Below are 24,424 nucleotides of genomic sequence, written 5' to 3' on the forward strand. Positions count from 1 at the left end.
TAGGGATTCCAAGTTCACGGGTCAGTTTGGAGAGCCCTTTTCAACAACTTTGGTACAAAGCTTAGCTTTTCAAGTAGCTTACATCCTCAGTCCAATGGCCAATTAGAGATCTACAACCAGTTGGCCTTCGATATTCTGAAATGCTATGTTAAAATGCACAGTCCTGATGGGAGCAGTATTTACCATTGTTTCAAGGGATTTTGAATCACACCCATTCCACCAGTGTGGGTGGGACTCCCTATGAAGCAGCCTTTGGCAAGAAGTTCAAGTCCCTTCTCACCAAGACTTCCTAGAAGGTGTACGAGGCCGATTGCATCACAGAGTCATATGAGCAGATCACGGAGTCCGTGTGTCACCAAGTTGTAAATACTCCAAGTAAAATACAGAGTTGACCTTTAAGTTGACCATAGTTACAAAGTTTCTTATTATTTACAATTATGGTCAAAGACACTTGACTCGGTCAAGACACCAGACTTCGCTTAAGAAGGCTTGACTTCGGCCAGGGAGACTTGGTTTAGGCCAAGAGTGTTGACTTTAGTCAGCCAAGATATTCCAACCTCGGTTGGAGAGATTTGATTATAATTAAGGCGCCTTGACCATTGGCCAAAGCCCGTTAATCATAGTCAAAGAGGGTTGACTCTGGTCAACCAAAGAAATTAAAATCCCACGTTTCGGGCCCTTGTGCTTTGTAGAGAGAGAAAAGAGGGAGGGAGAGAGTTGGCGATTATGAGGTGTATAGATTTGAAATGCCTTGTGGATAGGAATTTGTTTGACGATTGCGTTTGGACTTGTGTGGAACTTTACACTGTGAAATTGCCAAAGCATAGGAGGCCTACCAAATGCAGGCTAACAAACATAGGCATGATGTGGGCTACAAAGAAGGGCATGGTTTATCTTCAGTTCATGAAAAAGCAACTTAAGCAAATTGGGAAGAAGTGCCCGAAGCTCTCACATCGAAGCTTTGGCCCCTTTCCAATCACTAAAGTTATCAATGATGTGGCCATGAAGTTACAGCTACCTTCGGCATGGACCATGCATCCAAATTTTCATGTGTTGTGGCTCAAGTCATATGTGGATCCGGCACTGACAGTGGTCCCAGATGTGGAGCAGCCCAAGATCATTGCTGGGGCAGAGGTGGTCGAGCTTGAGAAGATTTTGGCTCATTGGCTCAAGAAGGGTACAGGCAACCGTCGACTCTTGTGCACAGTCAAGTTCAAGCATAGGAGCTCCCAAGAGGCACCACTGGTCGAGTGCGGAGTTTTTCACATATTATTCCTAGCTCCTTTCAGCATATGAGGAGGCTTTTCACCTACCCTAGTTCTAATCTCAGTTGAAGGGGATGTCACGGGCATCCACAACCCATGGCATGTACAGGTCACCACACTAGCAATCATACATGTTATGCGTCAGCAGCCACATTGGTGCCTATGCCAGCAAATGCGTCAGTGCCTGCGTCAGCAGCATACTGTTGTATGCCACATCAGCAGCCACGTGGCAGCTTGCCCATGGCAGTCAGCAGACCCGACCCTAGGTTGGGGTAGGTGGTCAGCGTCACAAGAATCATTTCTAGATTTTGACACAGGCGTTTCATCTAGAAACAGGTAAAAATATTGTATTTTATATAAATTATATATGTTTCATAGATAATTATCTCCAGATTCTCTCTCTCTCTCTGTCTCTCTCTCTCTCTCTCTCTCTCTCTCTCCACAGCCTAGAGGTGACTGGCTAGATGTAGAGAAAGGGGGACAGAATAGAATTAAGGTATGAGAGGGAGAGGAAAGATAGTGGAGTGACAAGTAGGGGAAGCAAGGAAGGATATATATATATATATATATATATATATATATATAGAGAGAGAGAGAGAGAGAGAGAGAGAGAGAGAGAGAGAGAGAGAGAGAGAGAGAAGGTTTATTAAAGTCTTCAACAGACCGAAGGGTCTATTGCGACTGAAAAAACCAAATCAATGAGGAAAACCCTTAATGGGTGGAGCTACTCATCCGCATCTGAGACAAATAGAAATACTAAATACCTGAACCGATGGAAAGAAAAATAGATCTGTAATATAATATCACTATGGCGTCCTTTGTATGTTGTCTATGGAACTAGGTCCACTGGACAACTAAGAATGGATAGGAGGGTCTCCACACACAGAGGCTCCGACGAGGATCCGCGCCGCGGAGGGATAAAACCTGTGATAGAGTGCGGATGTCGATCAACCTGTGATAAAACCTGTGATAGAGTACTGATGTTAGTCAACCTGTGTGGTCCGTTGGGTTTCCTCATCCCCATCGGACAAGTGGCAGTCACACCAGTTGGCAATATGCCTGGTCCAGCAAACATGGAGAGGAGATCCCCAAGCCTAACCTGTGTGTCAATGTACTTGCGAGTCTATCGTGTGTCTCTCCAGGTCTCGGCTGCATCATCTCCCTGACTAAAGAAAGTAATCGCCCTCTGAGGCAACTCTAGCTGGGTCTGACGATCTCATCTCTGAGTCCTGAGCAGTTGGTCTCCGTGTTATACAGCCTCATGAAGCAAGATCACGAATATGCTTAGGGGTGCCTAGCAAATTTTTAAAGGATTATTAAGTACTCCTTCAGACCAATGCTAAAACTTGAACCATTGTATTCAATGTTTGAAATAAGTCTATAAGAAAGGATTTAAACTGTGGATGATGTTGGGGCTTAACTATGCGGTTCTAGTTTCCTAAATTGTTAACTTAGGAGGATAATGGTATTATATGCATACTACAGACTCACTAACACACACGTTGTTTTGAGGAATTTTGTGCCATGGCAGTTCCTTGAAGCACTTCATAAAGATTCAGAGTGGCTAACCAGGGCTAACTTGACCCTGGGCTAAGCTGTGGACGTGCCTATAAGAATAGGAAGGCCTATGATGCACACCACCAACATCCTAATAAGATGTTTAAAGGGCCCGCTAATTTTTGACATCTGCAACTTGAGAATCCCTACTGCTCATCCCTTGCTAGTACATGGAGTAAATACACGGGACCATCCCTGGGATAACCATTTAAAAAAATAATGACAAGGTTTACACATTTCTAAGCTTAGGAGAATTACACCATCGTATTTCCTAATAGTGAAAGAAGGCTAAAAAGGAATATGATGACAGCCCTTAGATCAAGGGTTTTTAACTCTCATTTTTGACGTGACGCTTTCACAAGTAGAGAAGAATACACACACTCCAAAGGGGTTTCCTGCAGCTTGTTTCCACAGAAATCCCAAACTTCACACCCTTGCAGCCTGCATCTCTCTCATCCTGTCCTCTTCAAACCCCCTCTCCCCTGAGGCATACTCTCTCTGATTCTCAAAGTCTTCCCTGCAATCTCTTCTTAATTGCAGCAGCTCCTTTCTGTCTTCTAGTATATGTCTCTCAGAGTGTCTATTCAATGTCAGTCCTTGGATGGAGCTGGTGAATACTAGCTTTGTTTTTATCTTTTCTATTCCAATGCTTAAGACTATTATAGATGCACAAGCACAGTCTATAGTGGAAGTTACCTTCCCCATCCTTAAAAATGTAAGCAAAATATTTGATCTTTCACAGGACAGCTCCAAGGAAATGTGGAGGCTTGTGGAAAGAACTTGTTGTGAATTTCTTGTTGTCAAACTTGATTTGAGAGCTTTATTTTGACCACATTTGTATTGAAGTATGTTTCAAGCCAAGCATAGACTGTCTCTTGGTTGTTTAACTTCTGATACTGGAAGTATTGACCCCCCTACTATGCAACCATCCAAAACGACCTGGAAGAAGTCATCGTTATGGCAAAAGTATGGAACCTATCATGCTGAAACAACATGGTTTATGTAAACTCTCACAGCGTTAATGCATGGATGTGGTACCAGGATCCAAATTTCGGTCTTACACGTTTTATTTAATAATCCACTTTCAGATTTACATGGATTACACTTGTGAATTACAGATTTTTCTTCTCAAAACCTTCTCACCCACCATTTTGATGCAGTGAAAGCAGCAGATTTCCTTTAAATGGTATTGTGGTGTAAGTTTGTTTGCTGTTACATCAAGAGCTCGTTAAGAGTATATTACTTAGCTTTTGTGCAGATAGGGGAATCCCATCTCAGAATTAGATTTTAACTGAGATTCATTTTTTCCTAATCATGTTCCTCTAACATAGAAGTAGGTGCACTCATTGATTGGTGCATGTTCTGTCTCGAGTGCAGGTATAAAACCCGCCAATATTGTGTGGGGCTCAGTGCACGAGGTCGTGATGCCATAAGCAGGGTGGAAGGACTCTGGCAGGTAGTCCAGCAAGGAGGAGTTCCAACGTCCCAGTTTGTCATTCACACAGGTTCCAAAAGTATTCCATTAAAACGGAATCCGGAGAAGCCCTCTCTACTCATTAATCAGAGATCATTGGCTGCCATACTTGTCTCTGAGCTTCGGAATCGGTATTCAAAGGATGAAGTAGAGGTATGCTTCCAGTTTCTGGGATGATTGCTCAACTTGTACTACTGCCTTGAAATGATATTGTCAATTTTCTTCGAGGTCTCTCATTTCTCAGTGTTCAGCTCCAGGGGATATTTGTTTGCATGTCCAAGCATGAGATTGAAGACATTGAAATGATGCCCCAGGTCCATTTAGGAGGAACGTCTTTGCATGATCATTTAAGCTTTTGATGAGGAACCTTGGATTTTTATCTGATACTAGGTTCCTTTCATAGGGTAATTCTAATCATTGGACACATGAGAAGATAAGTGTTCTCCCAGAGAGAGGTGATGTACATATTCTAATGACAGAATTACTCACAATGTCTATGAGCCTGACCTTTGGAAATTTTTGTGTCCATTCAAGAACACTGTGCTTCTGAAGTCTTACAGTGCTTACCCTTGACCTTGTTTAACTATTGAATCTGTGGAATGCAACATTCTCTGATTGTAGATCTACTGATTGAAACGGGTATTGCACATTCTCTTGATGGTATTATTTGCAGATACACTTCCAGGAACGATGTATTTCAGCTAATTTTGATGACCACACTGTGACATTTGATGGATTTCATAAATCTCCGATCCATTATTCATTATTAGTAGGTGCTGATGGAGTCCGATCAACAGTCCGGGAAGAGTTTATTAGGCAAAAGGGCTTTGATTATCAGCAAATTAATATGCCCTACACGTTTAAAGTTCTTCATGTGGCAAGGCCACCTGAACTCTTTCCAAATGCAGTCCACACTTTTAGGAGGTCAAAAAGGGATGCAGAGAGGAAGAACAGCTGGATCCCTTTTTTGGACTTCTCGTTGCTCATTTCAAGGACAGATGGCTCAACTGTGAGATATGGATGCTTTCCAACGCCAAATGATGGAATGTCTGTTGTCATTGAATGGACTCCTGAGTCTCAGCCTGAGGAATTGCTGGCCATAAAGTCATCTACAGAGGTATCTTTCATGTTGAGCTCTGCCTGTGCAGTGCTAACAACATTTCAAGTCAGCTTTCTTTTCTGAACCTTTCATCTTGTGGTACAGTTTAAAGCATTTGTTGAAAGGTATATGCCTCCATTGAAAGTATCCATAGAAGCTGCCGAAGCTTTTCTGGAGCAGCGACCAACATCTTCAATGCGGGTGCGCAGTTTGTTTCTGTCAATTAATGATGCCTTGCGATATATTATGCTTAATGTAACGATAAAATACCTATTGTCATGCAATCTTCAATGTGGGTAAGGTATAGTTATATCAAGTAGTTCTGCCTTTTGAACTGTTGTGCAAAATGAACTGATTGTAATTTCATTTTGCTTATCTACATTTTATTCTGCTTTGAGCATGTAGACCCTTGATTTTACATATGTTTGTAATGTGCTTTGTTTTGAAATACTTATGTTTTGTCTTCTTCCCATTTTCTTTGTCCCTAAGAGAGCCTTTTTTTCCTCAGGGAAAAGGTACTATTTAGTGAAAGGTTTGAAATCGATACAAACAATCAGTGATTCATGAGGCCCTGATAGCAAGAAACTCCTGGATGCCTTTTAGCCTACCTCTTTAGTCACCCGATGCAATGCCAGCAACCAGTGTGGTGGACTTTACAACTAACGGACCTCGATTTGTAAAAATATACAGGTCCCTGCAGGCTAGGGCTTGCAGAATTGCTCACGGCACTTACTGGTCTTCTTGGAACTCTCTGTACCTTGCTTCCAAATTGCCTGCAAGATATGTGTAACATCCACCCATATGTTGACGTGAGTGGCAGCAGGTCAGATCTGCCTCCTCATCTGCGCCAACATGGGGCCAGTGGGGAGTAGGATATCTTCCGAGGCTGGAGGTTAGTTCAGATCCATGAATAGTATCTAGTGAGAACCTTATACTGTATCTACTGCTGCAGCTAGTACCTCTCACTTGTGGCATAAGGGGGGTCTAGAGGGAGGTGGCTAGTTGGAATCGTAAAAATATGAGTGCGGTGAACAAGAGGAAGGCCGATTTGCCTAGGCGGGCCAAGACCACTCCTTGGATGCTATCGTACCTCTCGCAACAGATGGCCATTCTGCAACCAAAGCCTTCACTGAGCTTAATCTCTGTAATGTCGGGGGTTGATGGCCTAGCACTTGCTAAGTCTCCCCACGACTCTACTCCTCTTCCATTGTAATAAAGAAAGTGCATGATGCTCTATGGAGTTCATGAGAGGGCTCTAGTTGGAAGGTCCCATCAGCTCCGATGCTTTAAAAGGCTGGTGAGTGCATGCTGTGCGGTGTCCCGTCCTCGCACCATTTGTAGTGGTAGGCCACGTAGTGGACATGAAGAGGGACTCTAGTTGTAGTGAACTGTCCCATCTAGCAAGCCATTGAGGTTTCCTCATCCACATTCTTATGCCCTCTCTCTATGCTGGTAGAATGGCTGCTTTTATCTCCTCTATTTGTTATCCAACATCCCTTATATGAGCCAAAGTACTGAGGCACTCCTCCGGCGGTTGTGGAATGCGCCCCATAGTTTGGGCTGGGCCACTAGCTCAGTACACCCAACCAATGTGCCGCTTGGCCCCTAAGTTCTAACGTGCAACCCTTGAGTCTCGAAGCTCCATGTGATGGATAAGCGGTGCTCGATCTCCTCTTGATACTTTGGACTAGACGTAATAAGACCTGTCAAAAGATGCCTCCAAGTGATGGATAAGCGGTGTTCGATCTCCTCTTGATACTTTGGACTAGACATTATAAGACTCATCAAAAGATGCCTCCACACCCGATCAAGCTTTGCATCATTTGAGAGCCCTCTTGTTGATGGGAGACTTGGCAAAGATCACTTGTGAGAGGCGCCTTGCTCAAAAGGGCTTGGCCTTGCATCTCTAGATCAATGATTCCCAATACCCTCTTGGAGTGGGGAGGATCATTGTTTGCCTAGCCACTGTTGCCTTAGTGTCTAGGTGCTATTTGGTCCTACCCTCAAAAGTTAGTGGCCAACCATCTAGGTTGACCCATGCACCCTCTGCGAAAGTGCCAATAGGATGTAGTGTAGTAGGCTGTGGCAAGTAGAATTGAGTTGGCCACCAAATCTCCACCCATGGGGGAGAGTTTTGGTAGAATTCCAATACAAAAGCTTACACCAAATGCTTCTAGAGCGAGGGCCTTGCTACTCAACAAAAATATCAATCTCCCCCTTGCATCTAAGATAATGCGTGGTCTCAGCCTAGGGATCCATCCAAAGCCAAAAGGCTCCCTCTAAGTGAGAGATACGTATCTGTGAAAAAGCCCACTAACTTGTGATGAATGATCTTGGCACCGGAAGTCCTGCAATATACCTCTAGAGGGAGTTTTTCTTTGTCTTAGCTAGCAGCCTAGCCCTCCATGAAAGAGGGCTGCATCATTCACGGAATTTGAGTCCAAAAGTCCTCCTCTTGATATCTCGGGAGGTGCATCCAAATCAAGCCTCCCTCCTGTGATAAGAGAAAATTTACTGGAGCCTTTGTAACAAAGAGGAATATAAAGGGGCCAACATGCAGCCTTGACGTACTGAGTGTGAGAGACAAAAGGCCTCTGTGTGTAACTTGCAACAAGTGCCGACTTGAGTTGTTTGCATATGGCATTGGTACCCCATTGATCCATCATGCCAAGAAGCCCAGTTTCTACATGGTTCCTTCTAGGAAGACCCATCCCACCCTATCGTACACCTACTTTAAGGATCGTAAGAGGATGAGACTCTTGTCGGGTAGTCAACAACCTCCTAGGAGGTGAACATGCTGTCTAGGATACTCCTCTCCTCTTGAATAAAGCTTGTCTTGCATGCCATGAATAATGTCGCAAAGAAAAGGATGCAGCTGCTAGCTTGAGGCCTTGGCTAGGATCTTGGAGGCTGTGTCTAGGAGAGTGATTGATCTCCACTGTTGAATGTCAGCTCTATCCACCCTTTGCATATACTTCATGAATTAAAAAAAATGCTGAAATGTGTGGTGGAGTGGGCTGCTCACCAAGTTCCAATATTGCCAGAAAAAGCCCAGGGAGGGCCCATCATCTCCTGAGCATTTTTATTGGAACAGGCTTTAATGCCTCAAGTACTTCACAATATGGTTCTGAGTGACTACAAAGGGAATGTAGGCATAAGCCTTCTCTGGAGCAACCTACACCTAGGACATGAGCTCCTTGGCCTACAAGAGTTGACTATAGAATGAGTCAATCATCTCCAAGGTCTCCTGAGAATTCACATACATTTGGCCCACCTCTTCCCGCACGTGTGTGTAGTTGTGTCCCTACTGATAATAGGTCCAGTGGTCTAGAAGAACTACCTCATCATCTTGTCACCCTGTTATATCCACCTGGCCCCTGAGGAGTGGTATGAGCAATCCGTGCACATGGCCTCTATAGCCTATAAACCGAGTGTGACGGTACTGGTCTGCTAACAATGTTGCCTCTCAATGGAGGTGAGGTCTCGCCACAGCTCTCTCTCTTTCTCTCTCTCTCTCTCTCTCTCTTTAGGGGCTGCTCCTGATTTAAAAGCTGAACTACTGCACTGAAGACTGATTTCCTTGCTGAGTTGCCAGACTTGTTTTCTGGCTTATTTTCAAGGAGGATCTCTACACTCTATTGAGTTGTATCTAGCCTTAGCAAATCGGTTATACTCTTTGTGCATGCGGTGATTGCTAATGCCATAAGCAATAAAGCAGGTGATATGTAGCAAGTCTTTTGTTAGTCCTGCTGTCAGAGTTAGTCCACATGCATGAGCTCGTCATGATAGCTCTAATGGATGCGACAAAGTATTGCACAGTGGCATTGAGTGGATCGGCCCCTAGAGTTCGAGCTCACTTTTTAATGCGAGGGATTGCCATGCATTCCAAAGGGAGGACATTGGAGACATATGCAGAGATTCGATCCCTCATTCATCCCAAAGTCACTAGGTCCGACAGGCCAAAGTTTCACTAGAGAAGAAAAAAGAGGGCATTGAGGCTACATCATTGAATACTGTAAATGTTGAGGTGTTGGATGTGATTCATGGGAGCTAGGAGCATACTATATCTTCATTGCAAGTACATGAGACTTCATTTGCGAACCTCCCCTGAGCCAGGCCCCTTTTTTCTCGAATGTGCGCACTCCATCCATATTTGTGGGGCTTTTTGCTGTGATGGTAGCTCCTCCATGGCCTCCAACCAAGAGAGCATGTCCTATATTTCTCTGAGGCGCAATTCTCTACAAGCTACTTGGGCACCACACTTGAAGCAACTTAAAAGATTTGCAACATTTTGATGTGTAGGAAAGCAGATCAAACCGATCTTTCCTGCATGCAATCTCTCTTTGACATAGTGATAATGTATCTCAATGTGTTTCATGCGTGCATGAAACATAGGATTTGGTGCCATCGCAAGAGCACTTTCACTGTCAATGAGTATGAGAGTAGATGGCTACAAACCACCATTAAGTTGTACCATTAATCTCTTGAGCCATACACATTCTAATGTAGTGGTGAAGGCTTCACCATACTCAGCTTCACATGATGCTTTTGCCACAGTGGATTGTTTCTTGCTCAACCAAGAAAAGAATGAATTGCCAATAAAGAAAGAATTTCCACTGGTGGAGTGTCTGGTATCATGATCCGTAGCCCAATTTGAATTTGCACTGGTGGAGTGTCTGGTATCATAATCCGTAGCCCAATTTGAATCACTGAAAGCATACAAACCAGAGTCACCCCCCCTAGCTTGGAACAAACCAAGAGACTGAGTACCCTGTGAACTGCTTTACACCACTCCAATTCAACGTTGTTCGGTTGTGCAGGAGATGGTGGAGCAAGCAAAAACGTGAAGCTCTACACAATTGGAGTTACAAGAATATTCTTGAAATCTGCAATTTTCTCCTCACTTGTGCTTGTGAGCAGCATATCATCCACTTACAGGGTAACTATCAACAAATCCTTCTTGTCCTTCTCGGCATGAAGGGTAGTCTCAGCTATACAATTTTGCAGACCCTTATTGGTCAACTATGTATGAGTTCCTGGAAAGTGAGTGGAATTGTACTACCTCACGGACAGATTCAGAGACGTATTAAAAGACAAATAAGACTCAGGCAAAAAATTCATAGTGGACACAAGCTGACTATCAGGCATAACCTTATCAATATTTAATAACTGCTCTCTAAGATCATCTTAGTCAAATCATCTGACATTGAATCACTCTTCTAGCATCATGACACTGTCAAGCTAACTTTTCAGATAAGAGGCACTCATTCCTTGCTCGATATATATTCTCCAAAGATCCACGCTTGCTTGGAAGTCTTGGAGGAATGTATATGAGGTATAATAGACCTCTTGATAGACAAGGCATGGGCATCTTTGGCATCCCATCTCCTCTGATCTTCAGAAAAAGATTCTTTGCAACCGAAAAGTGTTTCATCATAAAACTCCACAGGGAATGATTAGTGCCATCCAATTTATCCTCATGGGCCAATATTCTTAACACACCTCCCGGATTTTGATATTGATTCTGAAGATGAATGCACAAACTGCCCTAAATAATTCACTTGCCTTGAATTATGTTGCACCAACAAAAATCATGTGAATGCTTGGCACGGTTAATGCAACTGATTGTAGCAGTTTAAAGCTAAAAAGAGTGGACTGTTTGAACAATCCAAAAAACAAAGTTGTGCTCCTCAATTCGGACAGAAAAGTACCACAAAGTCTGCACCAAATATGGTAGATAAACCCCCATTGATGAAGCTAGAAAGTGTGAGCAAAATGGGGTTTTTGACCTCTCTTTCGACAGATTCAAAACATCCCCTTTGTAGGATCAAAAAACTGCCTCAAAAATGCAACGTTGCTGTGCACTCCTTGAATAGAGAGAGTTTATATGGCATCCAAATGACTGCAACCAACAAAGGCAGCTGTTGCAGAGTGTATAATTAGGACTTCGCCATGGCTTTCCCCTATTCATCGTCTTGGAGGTCATGTCCCTCTTAGCCTTTTTCTGGCTTTCTTTCATTTTCCCTCAGCACTCATGGCAAAGATTGGAGCTATTCGGCTGCCCAAAGGAATTGAGGTTTCAAATCCTTGGGGAATTCATTTTCCGAATACTCCTACTCCCCCTCCCTCCGGAGCATCCGTAACTCGGGCTCATCGTGGTAGCAGCACCTCGAAATGTAAGCAGGCTGCTCTGAAATGTGTGCAGGCTGCTTGAAAACTGTCAGCACAGGTCACCTCGGGTGGTTGCCCTGGTCAGCTCCAATTTGCAGCGTGGGCCCTGAGAACTGTAGTAAGCCTTCCAAAACCATCTCCACAGAAGTGCATGACTAGTATGTGTATTTCAGAGCCTGTCCTAAAACCCTTGCTGCTGCAGAAGTCAAAAAACTGAAGGAGCATTGGGAAAGTCACTACCAGATGAGCCGACCTGCTGTCACCTTCAAAACAAAGGCTGCGGAGCAGCCTATGCAGTAATTTCAGCTTAGAAATAGGTCTATACATCCTGGAAACAGCAGAAGTGCCTCGAAACCTGCACCAAAACAGATCACCTAGCTGCAGGGAAGCTCCTATAGTGCTCCTATACAGGTGCCTAGCTGCATACTGCACGCTGAAGAGGGGGGGGGGGCTGCAAGAGAACAGGCCGACTAGAACGGTAGGGGAGGATTCCTCACAACAAAACTCCTTTTTTGAGCTTGGAATAGATCGGGGAGCATAGGGCAGGGTCACATGGCCAAATGTGAGAGATGAATATGATGGATCAAGTGTAAACGTGAAGCACTACTGAATTAAAGTTACAAGAATGAAAGTACAAAGGGCTGTCAACATGACAGCACCCTGAAACCCTAGGTTAACCCATACTAGGGTTAAAACCCACACAAACCTAAACTCAACCACTAACTATGGTTGGGGGAAACACCTTATGGGGGAAAAGTGCCCTAACTCTTCTAACTAATTATTACATTGGCCACTTCCTTCAATATTATTTCCAACACTTCTTCCTCCTTCTCTTGCTTCTTTGCCTTTTGCTCTTTGTTCTTTTCTTTTAACCTTCCTTTTTGAGTAAATTTTTGATTTTGAGTTTTAATTCTTGGAATGTAGATTTTTAAGTAGATGTTAGTACATATTACATATCATAAATGCACTCATTAGTTGCATATTTCTAAACTCAGCTACTCTAAGGCCTTTTGTGGAAAATGCTAGGATTCTTGATTTATAAACTTAATGCATACTCTCCTGTTTGTTTGACTTAAATAAGCCTTTCTTTTGTAAGCATGTTTATATTTGGAAGCACACAGTTGGGTGTGGTACTTTTGTCGTAGCCTTTGTTAGGGATGAGTTTGCCCTTCACATCTGGAGTGCTGACAGATACTTGGTACCAAGACCTTTGTATAAATGAATGCTTAAATATGTGTGGGCATGTAGATAAGTATGTGTGAGAGAATGTCTTTATACTAGGGTCTATACACACCATTGGGAGCTGATGACATTGGTCGGAATGTCATAGTAGCTAGTCATTGCTATGCATGATGGTGTTTATGGGTTTCAACCTTATGAGTGACTTTCATGAGAATGAAACTGCAAAATGTGTCGTGCAGTGAATCAGTGAAGGTTGAGGTTTGGTGCAGATTTCACTTGTTTTCTGCTGTGGAGACCATCCAACATTGTCTTTGGGACTGCAGGCAGGCATATATTATTTGGAAAGGGATTAGGAGAGCGGTATATCTCAGGGAATGGAGGGGCTTCCCTTTTTTCTCTGAATCACCTAATGGGTTGAGATGGCACTTCCAGCCTCAACCGTGGATGCTTCATTGCAGATGCGTCAATTTTACGAGCAAAAACCTATGAGCAGGTTTATCCGAGCATGTTTTTCAAGAGATTTTAAAAATTGTATTTCTTTAGGAAACATGGTTTTTACACTTTTATTTTCACTAGATCTAGATCCCTTTATCATAAAAATATATAGACTAGTCACTCATTCATTTTTACACAACGTAAATTTTCTTATTTATAGATTTCCCTTTGTACCCCTGTTATTACCTTAAAAAAGTGTTGAAAAATAATTCCTTTAAGAAACATCCCTCATAATCACTCTCAATGTAATAATACTATACATATATAATTACTTATTAACACATTTATATCATATGGCAATATCTTTCTAGTGTTTTTATTGCATAAATAACAAGATATTTATGGACATGTTTCTAATGACGCTTAAATTACTATAAATAAGTATTAACTTGGGCTTATATATCACTCTCATAAAATACATGTAATATTTAATACCATATATGCAATATTTTTCAAAATATAACTCCATAGATGTGCTCAAATGGGGTGTTCCGATCAATTTGAGTGGTTGAATGACTATATTTGGACATCGGATGTGAAAGTTATGTCACTTTTAAAAATGTTGTCCAAGATAGTTTCGCTAGTGAAACTACCTTGGAAGACCTACCTCAAAGGAGTTTCGCTGGCGAAACCACCTGGATGGCTTTCTTTAATGAGTTTTCTTTGAAGAAACCCTTTCATGAAGATAGGTTGAGAGAGGTTTTTCAATGTCACTCCCTATTAAGTAAAAGCTCTAAGAAGGATCATAAGGGAATTTTCATAGAGAAGTCTACTCTACATGTGGATTTCTTCAAAAGCCATCCCATTATGTTCTCACCATTCCTAAAGATTCACGTAAAGATTTGTGTATAAAATAGGCATTGATATAATACTTTGCATATTTCTAAGTGAAACTATGTTTTCTTCTGATCCATTTTTGCCATACTTTTGCATAGTTAAAAGCTTTTTTTTTCCTTCGCTCGGACGCTCAGAAGATTTCGCTCGGAAAATGCTCATCCCCCTTCATTGCTATGATTACTGCATGTTTTTTCTCCCTTGAGGCTTCTCAAGGAGGGTTTTCCATACTTAATAGAAGTCCTTCATTTGAAAAAAAAAAGGTGTTGTGATTAAGAGGATGAGTTTGGTCTGTTCTTGGATTCATCTAGATATATGTGATACTAAAGTTACGTTTCTGAGTAAAAACCTCACAAGTAATCACAAACGCAAATCAAAACTTCAGCTACAGCAAGAGCTGTCTCCATCTAGACTTCGTGACAATTATTCTACCTGGGAGCACTCACCCCTTGACTGGAGCCTCACTCCCCATGCATGTGGCAGGAAGCCCTTTGCTCACAACAAGTCACATGCACCTTTTACGCCTTCTAGATCAACATGGCCTTTACTTGAAACTAACACTTTGACCATTGGTTTAACACTAACCATAAACACACATAAACTTACATAATATTTACATCTATATAGGTTTCAAACACTCAATGGTCCCTGTAATGACTGTGATTAAATGGTATGTGCATGTTCCAGATAAAAAAAGGCTATCTTTTGGAAATATCGTGCACATTGGAGTACGAACAATTATACTACTTCCATATCCATGAGGCAAGATTTACCTTCACACTAACAAGGCACTATATTATGAGACATAATTTCAGTAAGTTTGTGTGCAAAATTGCCCAACTTTACATTCCAATGAGAATGTGATCTTGAACAGGTCAGTTGACCAATGCCTTTTTGTATGTAAATGTAAATACTGTGTGTGAGGGCTCCACAACAAGTCACATGCACCTTTTAGACCTTTTAAATCAATTACCACCTTGGACTTGAACTTAGAACTATCTTCTTGGCCAGTGCCATAACCTCTGTTGGGCCTTGTTGACACAAAATCTCCTGTGTTTCCACACCAAGAACCTCAACAGTCTTTGACCAATTAGTTTCACATGATATGCGATACACACACAAAGATGGGTGCTGAGAAACTGTTTGCCAGAGACAAAGGCCATTCCTAGATCTTATCATCGAAGGCATTCATATTCCACATTCCACTCAAAAAGTAGTATGACCTCGTATGGGTCGGTTGACAAATAGACCAAGGCCCTTACGTAGAGAGCGTCCAATAAACTTTTTATTTCAACAAGATTTCAGACTATTATGAAGGTTTTTTCTTTGCATGCTTGATGATATGTTTTGAAGCAGAGAGAGGCGGTTGATTAAGCCCACATCCTATTTGGATCCACCAGATTTGTTGAATGATACGAGACATGGGTTCAGAACTTCAAATACCAGCCATCGAAAGTTTATTAGATTGCTTCCAATGCCTCCTTTACTCTTGTTTTGTTTCTGCTATCCTCTGTTATCAGGGACAAGCCATATGCACTATTCAATTCTAAGCACAACATATAGCTTGCACATTTTCTTTTTGGAGTATGTTGCTACCTATCATCTAATTGCTGCTATTGCTTGGATGTCGGATTGCATATTTTATCTGGGTCTTCAAGCCTCCACTAATCTGATGCATGTATATTAAAACATAGATGATATCTGGGTCTTCAAGCCTCCACTATTCATATTTTATCGGATGTTCTCTAATCTGCATTTTGACTTTATTGAAATGAATTAAGCTTTGTATGATGAATTTGGAACAAATAGTTTAACAGGAATCATGCAATGCATGTATATTAAAACGTGTATGCGGTGATGCATGCCCTAAGTTACGCAAATCCACTTACTCCACTCACTGAGGATCTCTATTGGGCAGTTTTAGGTCTCTTCACATAGACTTCATATCGAGGGCGACAGAGCAGAGGGCCTACCCAGAGAGAGGTGCATATGCACATTGTGTGACATACAGGAGGTTGAGACAGAGGAGCATTTTATCTTCAGGTGTCCTGTTTACTATGAGATCCGAGGGCGTTTCTATTGTCTCTTTAGAGATAGCTTTGGGGTTTTGTCCCGATTCCTCTCCTATCGAGACCAGAGATGCTTGGTGGCTTTCATTCATGAGGCAGTTAGGCACCACGAGAGGCTACTTCGATCATAGAGACTGGAGCAGACTTCTTCCTTGGCAGATCCCTCTGAGAGCTCCATCACGGAGTTCTTCCTGGCAGATCACATGGACCCCCACGGGACGAGACCTCGACATGATTGTGACCTAGAGCCAGCGACTCGACAACTCAGACAGAGGGTTGACGCGCATATTACACTTGGGGATATCCTCTCCCTATCGAGAGTTGGAGCCCGGCCAACAGGGGCTACTGTAGCCCTTGTTAGGCATAGAGTTATGACTAGGAGACGTCACAAGGCCACACCTGTGAGCGGCCGACAACACTCTATCGTCGCATTCATGCCTCCATTGTCTCATTCATCCTGATGTCTTGATGATGATGATGATGATGATGATGAGATTGATATGTAGTCGACCACTGACATGACTATGTTGTACTTAGTACTTAGTACTAGCATTTTGCATTTTTTGCATTCTGCATTGGTGTGGATGCTCATTTAGTAGCTCCACCCTCACAGCTCGTTTGTACCAGGATTTTCACAGTCTCATAGACCCATCGGTCTTCCGAAGACTTTAATAAACTTTCTCTCTCTCTCTCTCTCTAACTGGAGTCATTCCGACGCCTGGCAGAGAGAGGCTTTGATACAGCATGGTATGCACAGGTGTCCACATGGTTTGATAGCCACGGTATCCAGATGGATAGGATCCCCCCCTTTCAGTACAACATGGATGCACCATTGAAGCTCCTTCCACATGATGAGATTAACCGTATCATACGGTTAGACCTTCTTGAGCTTCACACATCTCGGGCTTGGGGGGGGGGATGAGGAGTTCCCCACCAAGACCCAGTTCTATCCTGACCACTTTTTGAGGATATCGGAGCATGGTCTCATCGTCAGGCCCCAATACCTCGATGATAGGAGAGTCTCACACGCCTTGTGGATTGCTATTGGACAGATACGAGTTTCGTCCCACTAGTTGCGGATTGAGGCTGGGAGAGAGCGGCTGGCATACCTAGAGAGCAGCGGGTCTGTAGACTATGGATGATGGGGGAGGTCGAGACAGAGGAGCATTTTCTATGTGTTTGTCCGGTGTACTATGAGATCCAAGGGCGATACCTTTGTCTTTTTCAGGAGGGGCTCGGATTCGGACCACTCACACGACTGCTACATTTCCCCGACCAGGTTTGCTTTGGGCTCTACCTGATTGAAATACGGAGACACATACATTCCCTTGTGCGGCATGCGAGAGATCAGCTCAGTCGATGCCTTAGGACACCGAGCTAGACCAAGCACAGACACGCGTCACTGATTTTTACGCATCCGAGCCAGCATTAGATGAGATCAAGGGGGAGGAGCTCGAGAAGACGAGAGCACTATGGATCAGCAGTGAGACCCATCACCAGGATGTGGCTGGACGAGAGACACGGAGACCACACATGACACGTGGGATTACCAGAGCACGCACGATTGAGGTTCGACCTATCTCAGCCCTCCTTAGAGGGGACCACCAGAGACGAGGCATTACTCTCGATGTAGCCCATTCGATACAAAGATCCAAGAGACCGCGCCCCCCACCACCGCGGTAGACAGCCCGACAGACACAGATACGTGAGCTCTTTGCATCACATTAGAGGGCCATCAGGGCGCCGGGTTATATAGAGCCTCCACATTTACTTGGAGCTCTGGTTCTGAGCAGTATTTGATTGCTCCCTTTTTTCTTTCCTACTATATTTGTACTAGCTTTTTGCATTCTTAGCACTTAGCATTCAGCAAGGGCCTTAGGGCCTTAGTGAGCCCTTTGCTTCAGCCCACAGTGGCTTGTATGGGTTACATATATCTTGCCTTAGTGAGCCCTTTTCTTCAGCCCACAGTGGCTTGTATGGGTTACATATATTGGTTTCACCTTTTTGTTTGTGATTTGCTGTGTCATGGGTAGGTTGTGCCATGTGGTGCTATGTCTATCTGTTTCTTGGTCTGTTGGGCTTTGTGGAGGTTATAGTAGTTTGTTGGATATGTGCTTTTCTATGTTTTTGTGGGGTCTATTGGTTTGTTTGCTTTGGTATTTTGCTATGTTTGAGTGCATGCTTGCCTGTTTACATCGTGTGTCTGCTTAGTCATGGACATGTTTGTGTGTGTGTATTGGGTGGGCGCCTGCAGGGGGTGGGGAGACTCCTTGTGTTGTGTTTTTTCCATAGATAGCTTTTTTGTATTGTTTGAGTGCTCCATCCTTTAGCAATATTCACTGAAATTTTCTACAGTGGAGGCCATCTCCCTCCTAGCTGACTGAGCCGATAGTTTTATGGACCTCTCTTCCACTTTCTCAGCCCTTGGCCATATTAGTTGAGTACCATTGTAACTTTACAGGGTCGCATTTTGAGTCATGAATGGGAATTGTTTTATGTTTTATGACAAAGAAAGCGAGTGCCTGAGTTTAACTGCTTTCCAGTCAGTGGATCGACTGCGATTTCCTAATTTTCAAGTCACTTGGGATAATTAGTCATTCAATTAATTAAGAAAGATTTGGGATTTGCAATAGTAATTGTAATCATGGCAAAGGAGTCACTATTGATGTAATTCTTACCATGGGTTATCATTCATGATTTGTTTTTTCTAATAATTAGCTAGTCTTATATTATGTGAGGATTGCATTTCAGGAGCATATTTCTCTTCATTCGGTTTGTCTAACTCTATTATACTATATAATTGATGGACTAGCAGAATTAGGAGAGTAGTTTCAGAATTCTTTAAATTGAAAGTTTCAAAGAAGAATTGTATCATCTTGTGTCTATCATGGGTTCTTCACTCTCATGTTTAACTGACTTCTGCGATGGCCATAAACATTTTTGTGCTCTTTTCACTGACAACCTCTACTTGTACATTTGTTATCTATGTTTCATCTTGGCTTACAGGTGAAGTGCAGTAGATTTTTTGATCCCAAAGGGAGGGCTGTCCTGATAGGTGATGCTGCACATGCTATGTCAAATGCGCTTGGCCAGGGATGCAACTCTTCACTCCAGGTTTATTGTTTTCTTAGACCTAAGCACTCTCTGTTTTCCCCTGTTCTTGATTAGCAAGGAGATCTGTAATGAACACCTGTGATTGCACTTGGTTTTGTCATTCTCACATCTTAGTTGCTTTTTTTGAAGGTGGCATGTTTATTGATGTCCAGGATGTACTTGCTTTGTCCCAGTCTCTGATTCAAGAATCAAATGTTCCTCTTGCTCTTGAAAATTATTCAAGGCAGCAAGTGAAGGAAGACCATGCAGCTGCTTATCTTTCAGAGAATGCCTTTCCTCAAGCATCATGGCTACTTCCCTTCTTTTTTTTTGGGAATCTTGCTTCAGCATTCTTGAGCAAGGTGCTGCCATCATCAATTTTAAAGCCACCAATTCAAAGCCTGTGCTCAGAAACACTTACACCATACTCTGAGGTACTATGCCACTTTGTAATGATCTTCTCAATAAACACTTGCAGGCCTCTTTTGTATTAATTAATATTGTTTTTTTTGGGGGGGGAAGGTATATAGACATACTTTTCCCTGACAAAATGCTATGTATGAGAAAGAGACGTACAAAAAGAAATAAGAGAAAATATAGAAAATTTTAAAGAAGAATAGCACCATTTCAAGGCATGGTTGAGTTTAAATGGACACCAGATAGTGCTTGTTGGTCCTTGCATTTAGGGGGTTGTAGATCCTTTGAGTCTTTTCATTGTGTGACATAGATTGCATGGCACACTGCATATTAGGAGATGCCTTTCCTATAACAGAACCACATCCACAAGAGGCTCGTTTTAGATGGTAAAATACCAATGTTTTAGATATATAATACAGGTGATGTCAAAAATTGAGTCAGTAAAGGTGAGCATAAAGTTGTGTGAAGAGTACTAGCAGCCCTCATGTGCCAATGAGTCCAAATTAGGAAATACATTTGGAGGTCATGCATGCAGTATGTAGGTAATTTCTGATAAAGAACCATATTATGGTTCAAAATGGAAAACCACAAGATTGACCACGATGATTGACAGGTAAAGTATGCTCACATTAATACAATAGTGCATGCTCAAATGAGGAATGAGGCTAATCACAAAAGAATGGGATGTACAACAGTTTGGAGAGAAAGTATCACAGCTCTATTGTAACATACATGAAGACTAGACCTGCTACTTCATTCATGCATCATGGACTAGTTGGTTCTAATACAATGGAAGTGGGCTGGTGGCACATAACTCTATTGTAACATACATGTAAAATGCTGATGGTATTGCATGCCTGCAACATGGACCAGCTGTTTCTAAACAATTGAAGACTTGCATAATTGAAAGAGATTGATAAGAAAAGGGGGCATTCCACAACAGATCACTGGGTATTGTTTCCCTCCCTCAGAGCAAGTATTTGGCTTTGGAAGCTGACAGTACAAAGTTACTGAATGGGCACAAGTGACCTCACTATGACATTTTTGGAGGGAAGGCTTAGCCCTAGTTGAAATGCTGCTCCAAGTGTTTTGGTTGCTTCAAGTGCTTGACCATAAGCAGCTCCAAAATTCCACTATTCTGCTCGAACAAGGGATAAATGAAAGGGGGACAGTGAATCCCCCTGGTAGATGAGTCCCTGGATGGGGCATCTATAAATATCTGCACTTATTTGACCATTTGATGCTGTTTGTTTGTGTTCAGTCCATGTTGACAGGGGTTACATCATGACATGAACACCTTTTGTCAGGTGCATGTGCCTAAAAGGTTGGGAATCCACACAACAACTACCTAAAACGACGTGATCTCACAAGCCTCTTTGCTCCCTTTAAAGCAGGGGATCACATCATGGGCCTCAAGAACTGCACAAATAAATTACAAATGCAGTCTATCAAGAAAGGTGGAATGTCCGCTTGCATCTTAGATAGGATTGATGCGTGTGATATGTAATGCCTACCTGTGGTGGGGTATGAATTTTTGGTATGCATGAGAAATAGCTTCTAGGTGGAATCATAGCTGGATTTGAAACACACCGCTTACGGTAAGGGGCATTAGACGTTTGGGAATGCCTCTTACCCGCAAGGGGGATTATTATTCATTTAAAAATGGGGAGGGGGGGGGATTGGGGGGTAAGTTGTACCCTTACCTCCCTTCCAAAAGTCACCAGCCCACCCACTAAGGGTTACTTACCAGTTATAAGAACGCAGTACCAAGCATTTTATACCTTGCATAGTCAACACTTGCAATTTTCTAAACATGATCACTGCCCGTACATTGATATGCTTATGCTCTTAACCTCTGTAGCTCTCCCTTCTCTCTCCATGTTTTCTCCACCACTCCAAGGTCTCTCCAGTCTCCATTCCTCAAGGCTATGTTCTCATGCTTGATGCTCATAAGTGATCAGCCTCTCATACCCATCCATGCTAAAGTTTTCAATTTACGTGTTGGTCACTAGTGAGTCATATCATGTGTGACTCTATGGCCTCAGTCCTCATGGCTCAAAGCAATTTAAATTTTATAATGCAGGCTGATCAATAATGATTATTTTCTATGAGTACATATATATGTCTTGTAAAATTTGTGATAGTTTTGAAGTCTACCTCCCTGCCACCCCCCACCCTTCCTCATATCCCCTACTTGTAGAAGTAAAATTAAAAACATAACTAATGCCCCTTACACCTCTATGATTTAAGAGTCTTTAGAGCCTTGTACCCTATGCGCCTCTGATGGCACGCCTGCTACACTATGGGTGGAATAGTTTTTGAACATACGTGAACATCCAGGCAGTTGTATATACAACATGTCAGATCCTTCCATCATCTACTGCATCGTCCATCTTTTGTTACTTCAGATCTTCAAGATCTTGTAGAGATTCGGCATCATCTAGAGCTTTGGAACAGGGTCTTGGACCACAAGTAGACAAACTGTACAAGAAACATGCATCCATAAAAAGCTCTTATGAATGCTATCCAATGGGTATGCTGCCAAATGTACACATATCTATGTTGCCATTTTACGATAGTTTAGATCTCACTTTAAAAGAAATGATGCTGTACCTAGCGCTCATTGTGTGGGTAAATGATTGGATTCCTTGGGAAATTGAGCTAGCACTGTCACGGGAAATATTGCTTTAAGAAATAAGTTTTTTTTGTTTTCCACCTCCGGTTTCTATGTGCGAGCTCTGCCCTCTTTCTCTGTTGTCTCGACTGTTTTCTGGGCCCTATTCACATTTTTGCATTCCTGGTCATACCAGTGATTGCATGGCATTCCAATCTTCCTTCCCTTGCTTTATCAAAGCATTCTTGGGCTGTTATCAGCAACAAATCTGTTCTGTATTTGTTCATTTCATGGCAAGTAGATGGCATTTGACCTTTTGATTGGCTGCCTCAATATGCCGCTCATAAATGGGAGCCTTTTGGTAATCCATTCTCAGCCTTGGTTGTGCAGCAATTCTCTGTTTTTTAGCAGCATTCTTTGTCCCTATGATGCCTAGAGACATTGCTCTACAATCGGACTCAAGAGTCTCTCCCTCAATCTGGAGGTAGTTGAGTATGTGCCCTGCATGCAGGCTCATGATCACATAGTCAATTACACTCGATCCTTGAGGAGTTTTGCAGGTGTATCCCTCGGTTTCTTTGAAATATGGAGTGCCTTTTCAAGCCTTTTCCTTCATCATCATCCTCTTCTATTTCTCCATCCATATGGGGTCTCTCCCCTCCTTTGTAATGATGCCTTGCATTGAGCCCGTTCTCGCGTTGAAGTCCCTTGTCAAGGTAATTGCATGCTCTTTAGAAACCTGTCTATGTCCTCCCCCAAATGCATAAGAGGTTCTTCCTGTAATAGATACTGCTGTGTATGTAGATCGATGATTGCGTGGGTGCAAAGTAGCATGCTGCCAGCCTGACATTTCTCTCTTTTGCCGCTATTTTTAACCACATGTTGCTTATGTGGGTCTTCTTTTATGACCTTGGCTGTTTTTTCAAATGCCATACTAATGTAGCATACTATCCCACCAAACCCTTTTCCTCCTATGTGTGTTTTTGTGTTCCATATTGCAGTTTTCAGAAATTCCTTAGATTTTTGGTTATTCATTTCCCTCATGCTCCCATGATTCCAAAATTATAAGTATATTTGTCTCCGATAGTTCATCTTCCAATTCTATGACCTTGTGCAAAGTCCAGCCTCCCACATTCCATACTTTAATCCTGAGGGTCTCGAATCCCTATTTATGCTTCTTTCCCGCCTTGCTCTTTGCTGTAATAACAGCTTTCCCATCCTTCATGCATGCACTTTCTTTGCATTTCTGATTATTTCTAGCTGTTTGAGCTTTTGGGAGTATTGGACCACCCTAAAGGCCTCCTACTATTTAGAGGCTGCAATGTGCATTGTTTTTTGAGAGACATTGGTTAGAACCTTTTCTATATCCTCGTCCTCCTTTTCTTCTATCCGGAGACCTCCTGCTGCTGCTCCTGCTCTCGTGATTTCAACCATTTTACTTTTCACTAGCTAATGACATCTTGCGTTTGTTGCATCTGAGGGTCTTGCATTTGATCCTTCTCCCTTGCTCTTTCTGCCCTTGTGTTTTCTTCTCCATTTCCTGCTCCATGTTGACAACATTAGCATATCCTTTCTTGATTTTTCAGTCCATTCTCTGTTTCGTGTTGATTACTTTGGCATACCCCTTTTCTTTTTATTTACATGTCAACCTTTTATTTAAAGGTGTATATTATTTACATCCTTGGAATCTTAAGAGATTCACCATAGAAGTCCTTCACAGCTGAAGTTATCTTAGTCAAAAAGTTCTAAAACAAAAAAATTTCAGCATATGGCTTTCAGTCCTCTTCATCTTTGACTTTCTGGGAAGTTGGGGTCTTTCTCTTGTAAGCTCCGGCATCACGTGTCCCTGCTCTTTTTTCTGAAGTACAACCACAAGGGGCAGAATTGGTGGAGGCTATCGGCAGTCTGTCGAACGATATTATCCTTTACAACATCAGTAGGACGTCGAATAGCATCGGGTTCCCTGAAATCAGGTCCTCTGGCAGCGAGAGTGCTGGGGGTCTTCGGGATGAGGGAGCTCTGAAAAAATGAGCATCAGAGGGGCAGTCATTGCAGCTGGTGACGAGGCATCCGGGTCAGTATCTGTGTTCAAAGGTATCTCCTTAGATGAAACGTGCTGGTCAGCTTCAATTGGTACTTTAACAAAAAACAGTA

General features: G+C 42.6%; 1 protein-coding gene across 1 annotated transcript in view; it reads left to right on the forward strand.

The window, feature by feature from the left end:
- Window positions 1-24,424, forward strand: part of LOC147899849 (uncharacterized) — a 51,875-nt gene that overhangs the window by 5,485 nt on the left and 21,966 nt on the right. Inside the window, exons 2-6 of the mRNA XM_087377273.1 lie at window positions 4,200-4,449; window positions 4,970-5,413; window positions 5,501-5,596; window positions 19,153-19,260; window positions 19,413-19,673. Coding sequence (XP_087233399.1) covers window positions 4,200-4,449; window positions 4,970-5,413; window positions 5,501-5,596; window positions 19,153-19,260; window positions 19,413-19,673 — 1,159 coding nt within the window. The remainder of the gene's footprint in view (window positions 1-4,199; window positions 4,450-4,969; window positions 5,414-5,500; window positions 5,597-19,152; window positions 19,261-19,412; window positions 19,674-24,424) is intronic.

This window comes from Dipteris shenzhenensis, chromosome 7 (assembly GCF_047967505.1).
Source record: "Dipteris shenzhenensis isolate YYH24624 ecotype China chromosome 7, Dip_SZ_1.0, whole genome shotgun sequence".
Lineage (NCBI taxonomy): Eukaryota > Viridiplantae > Streptophyta > Polypodiopsida > Gleicheniales > Dipteridaceae > Dipteris > Dipteris shenzhenensis.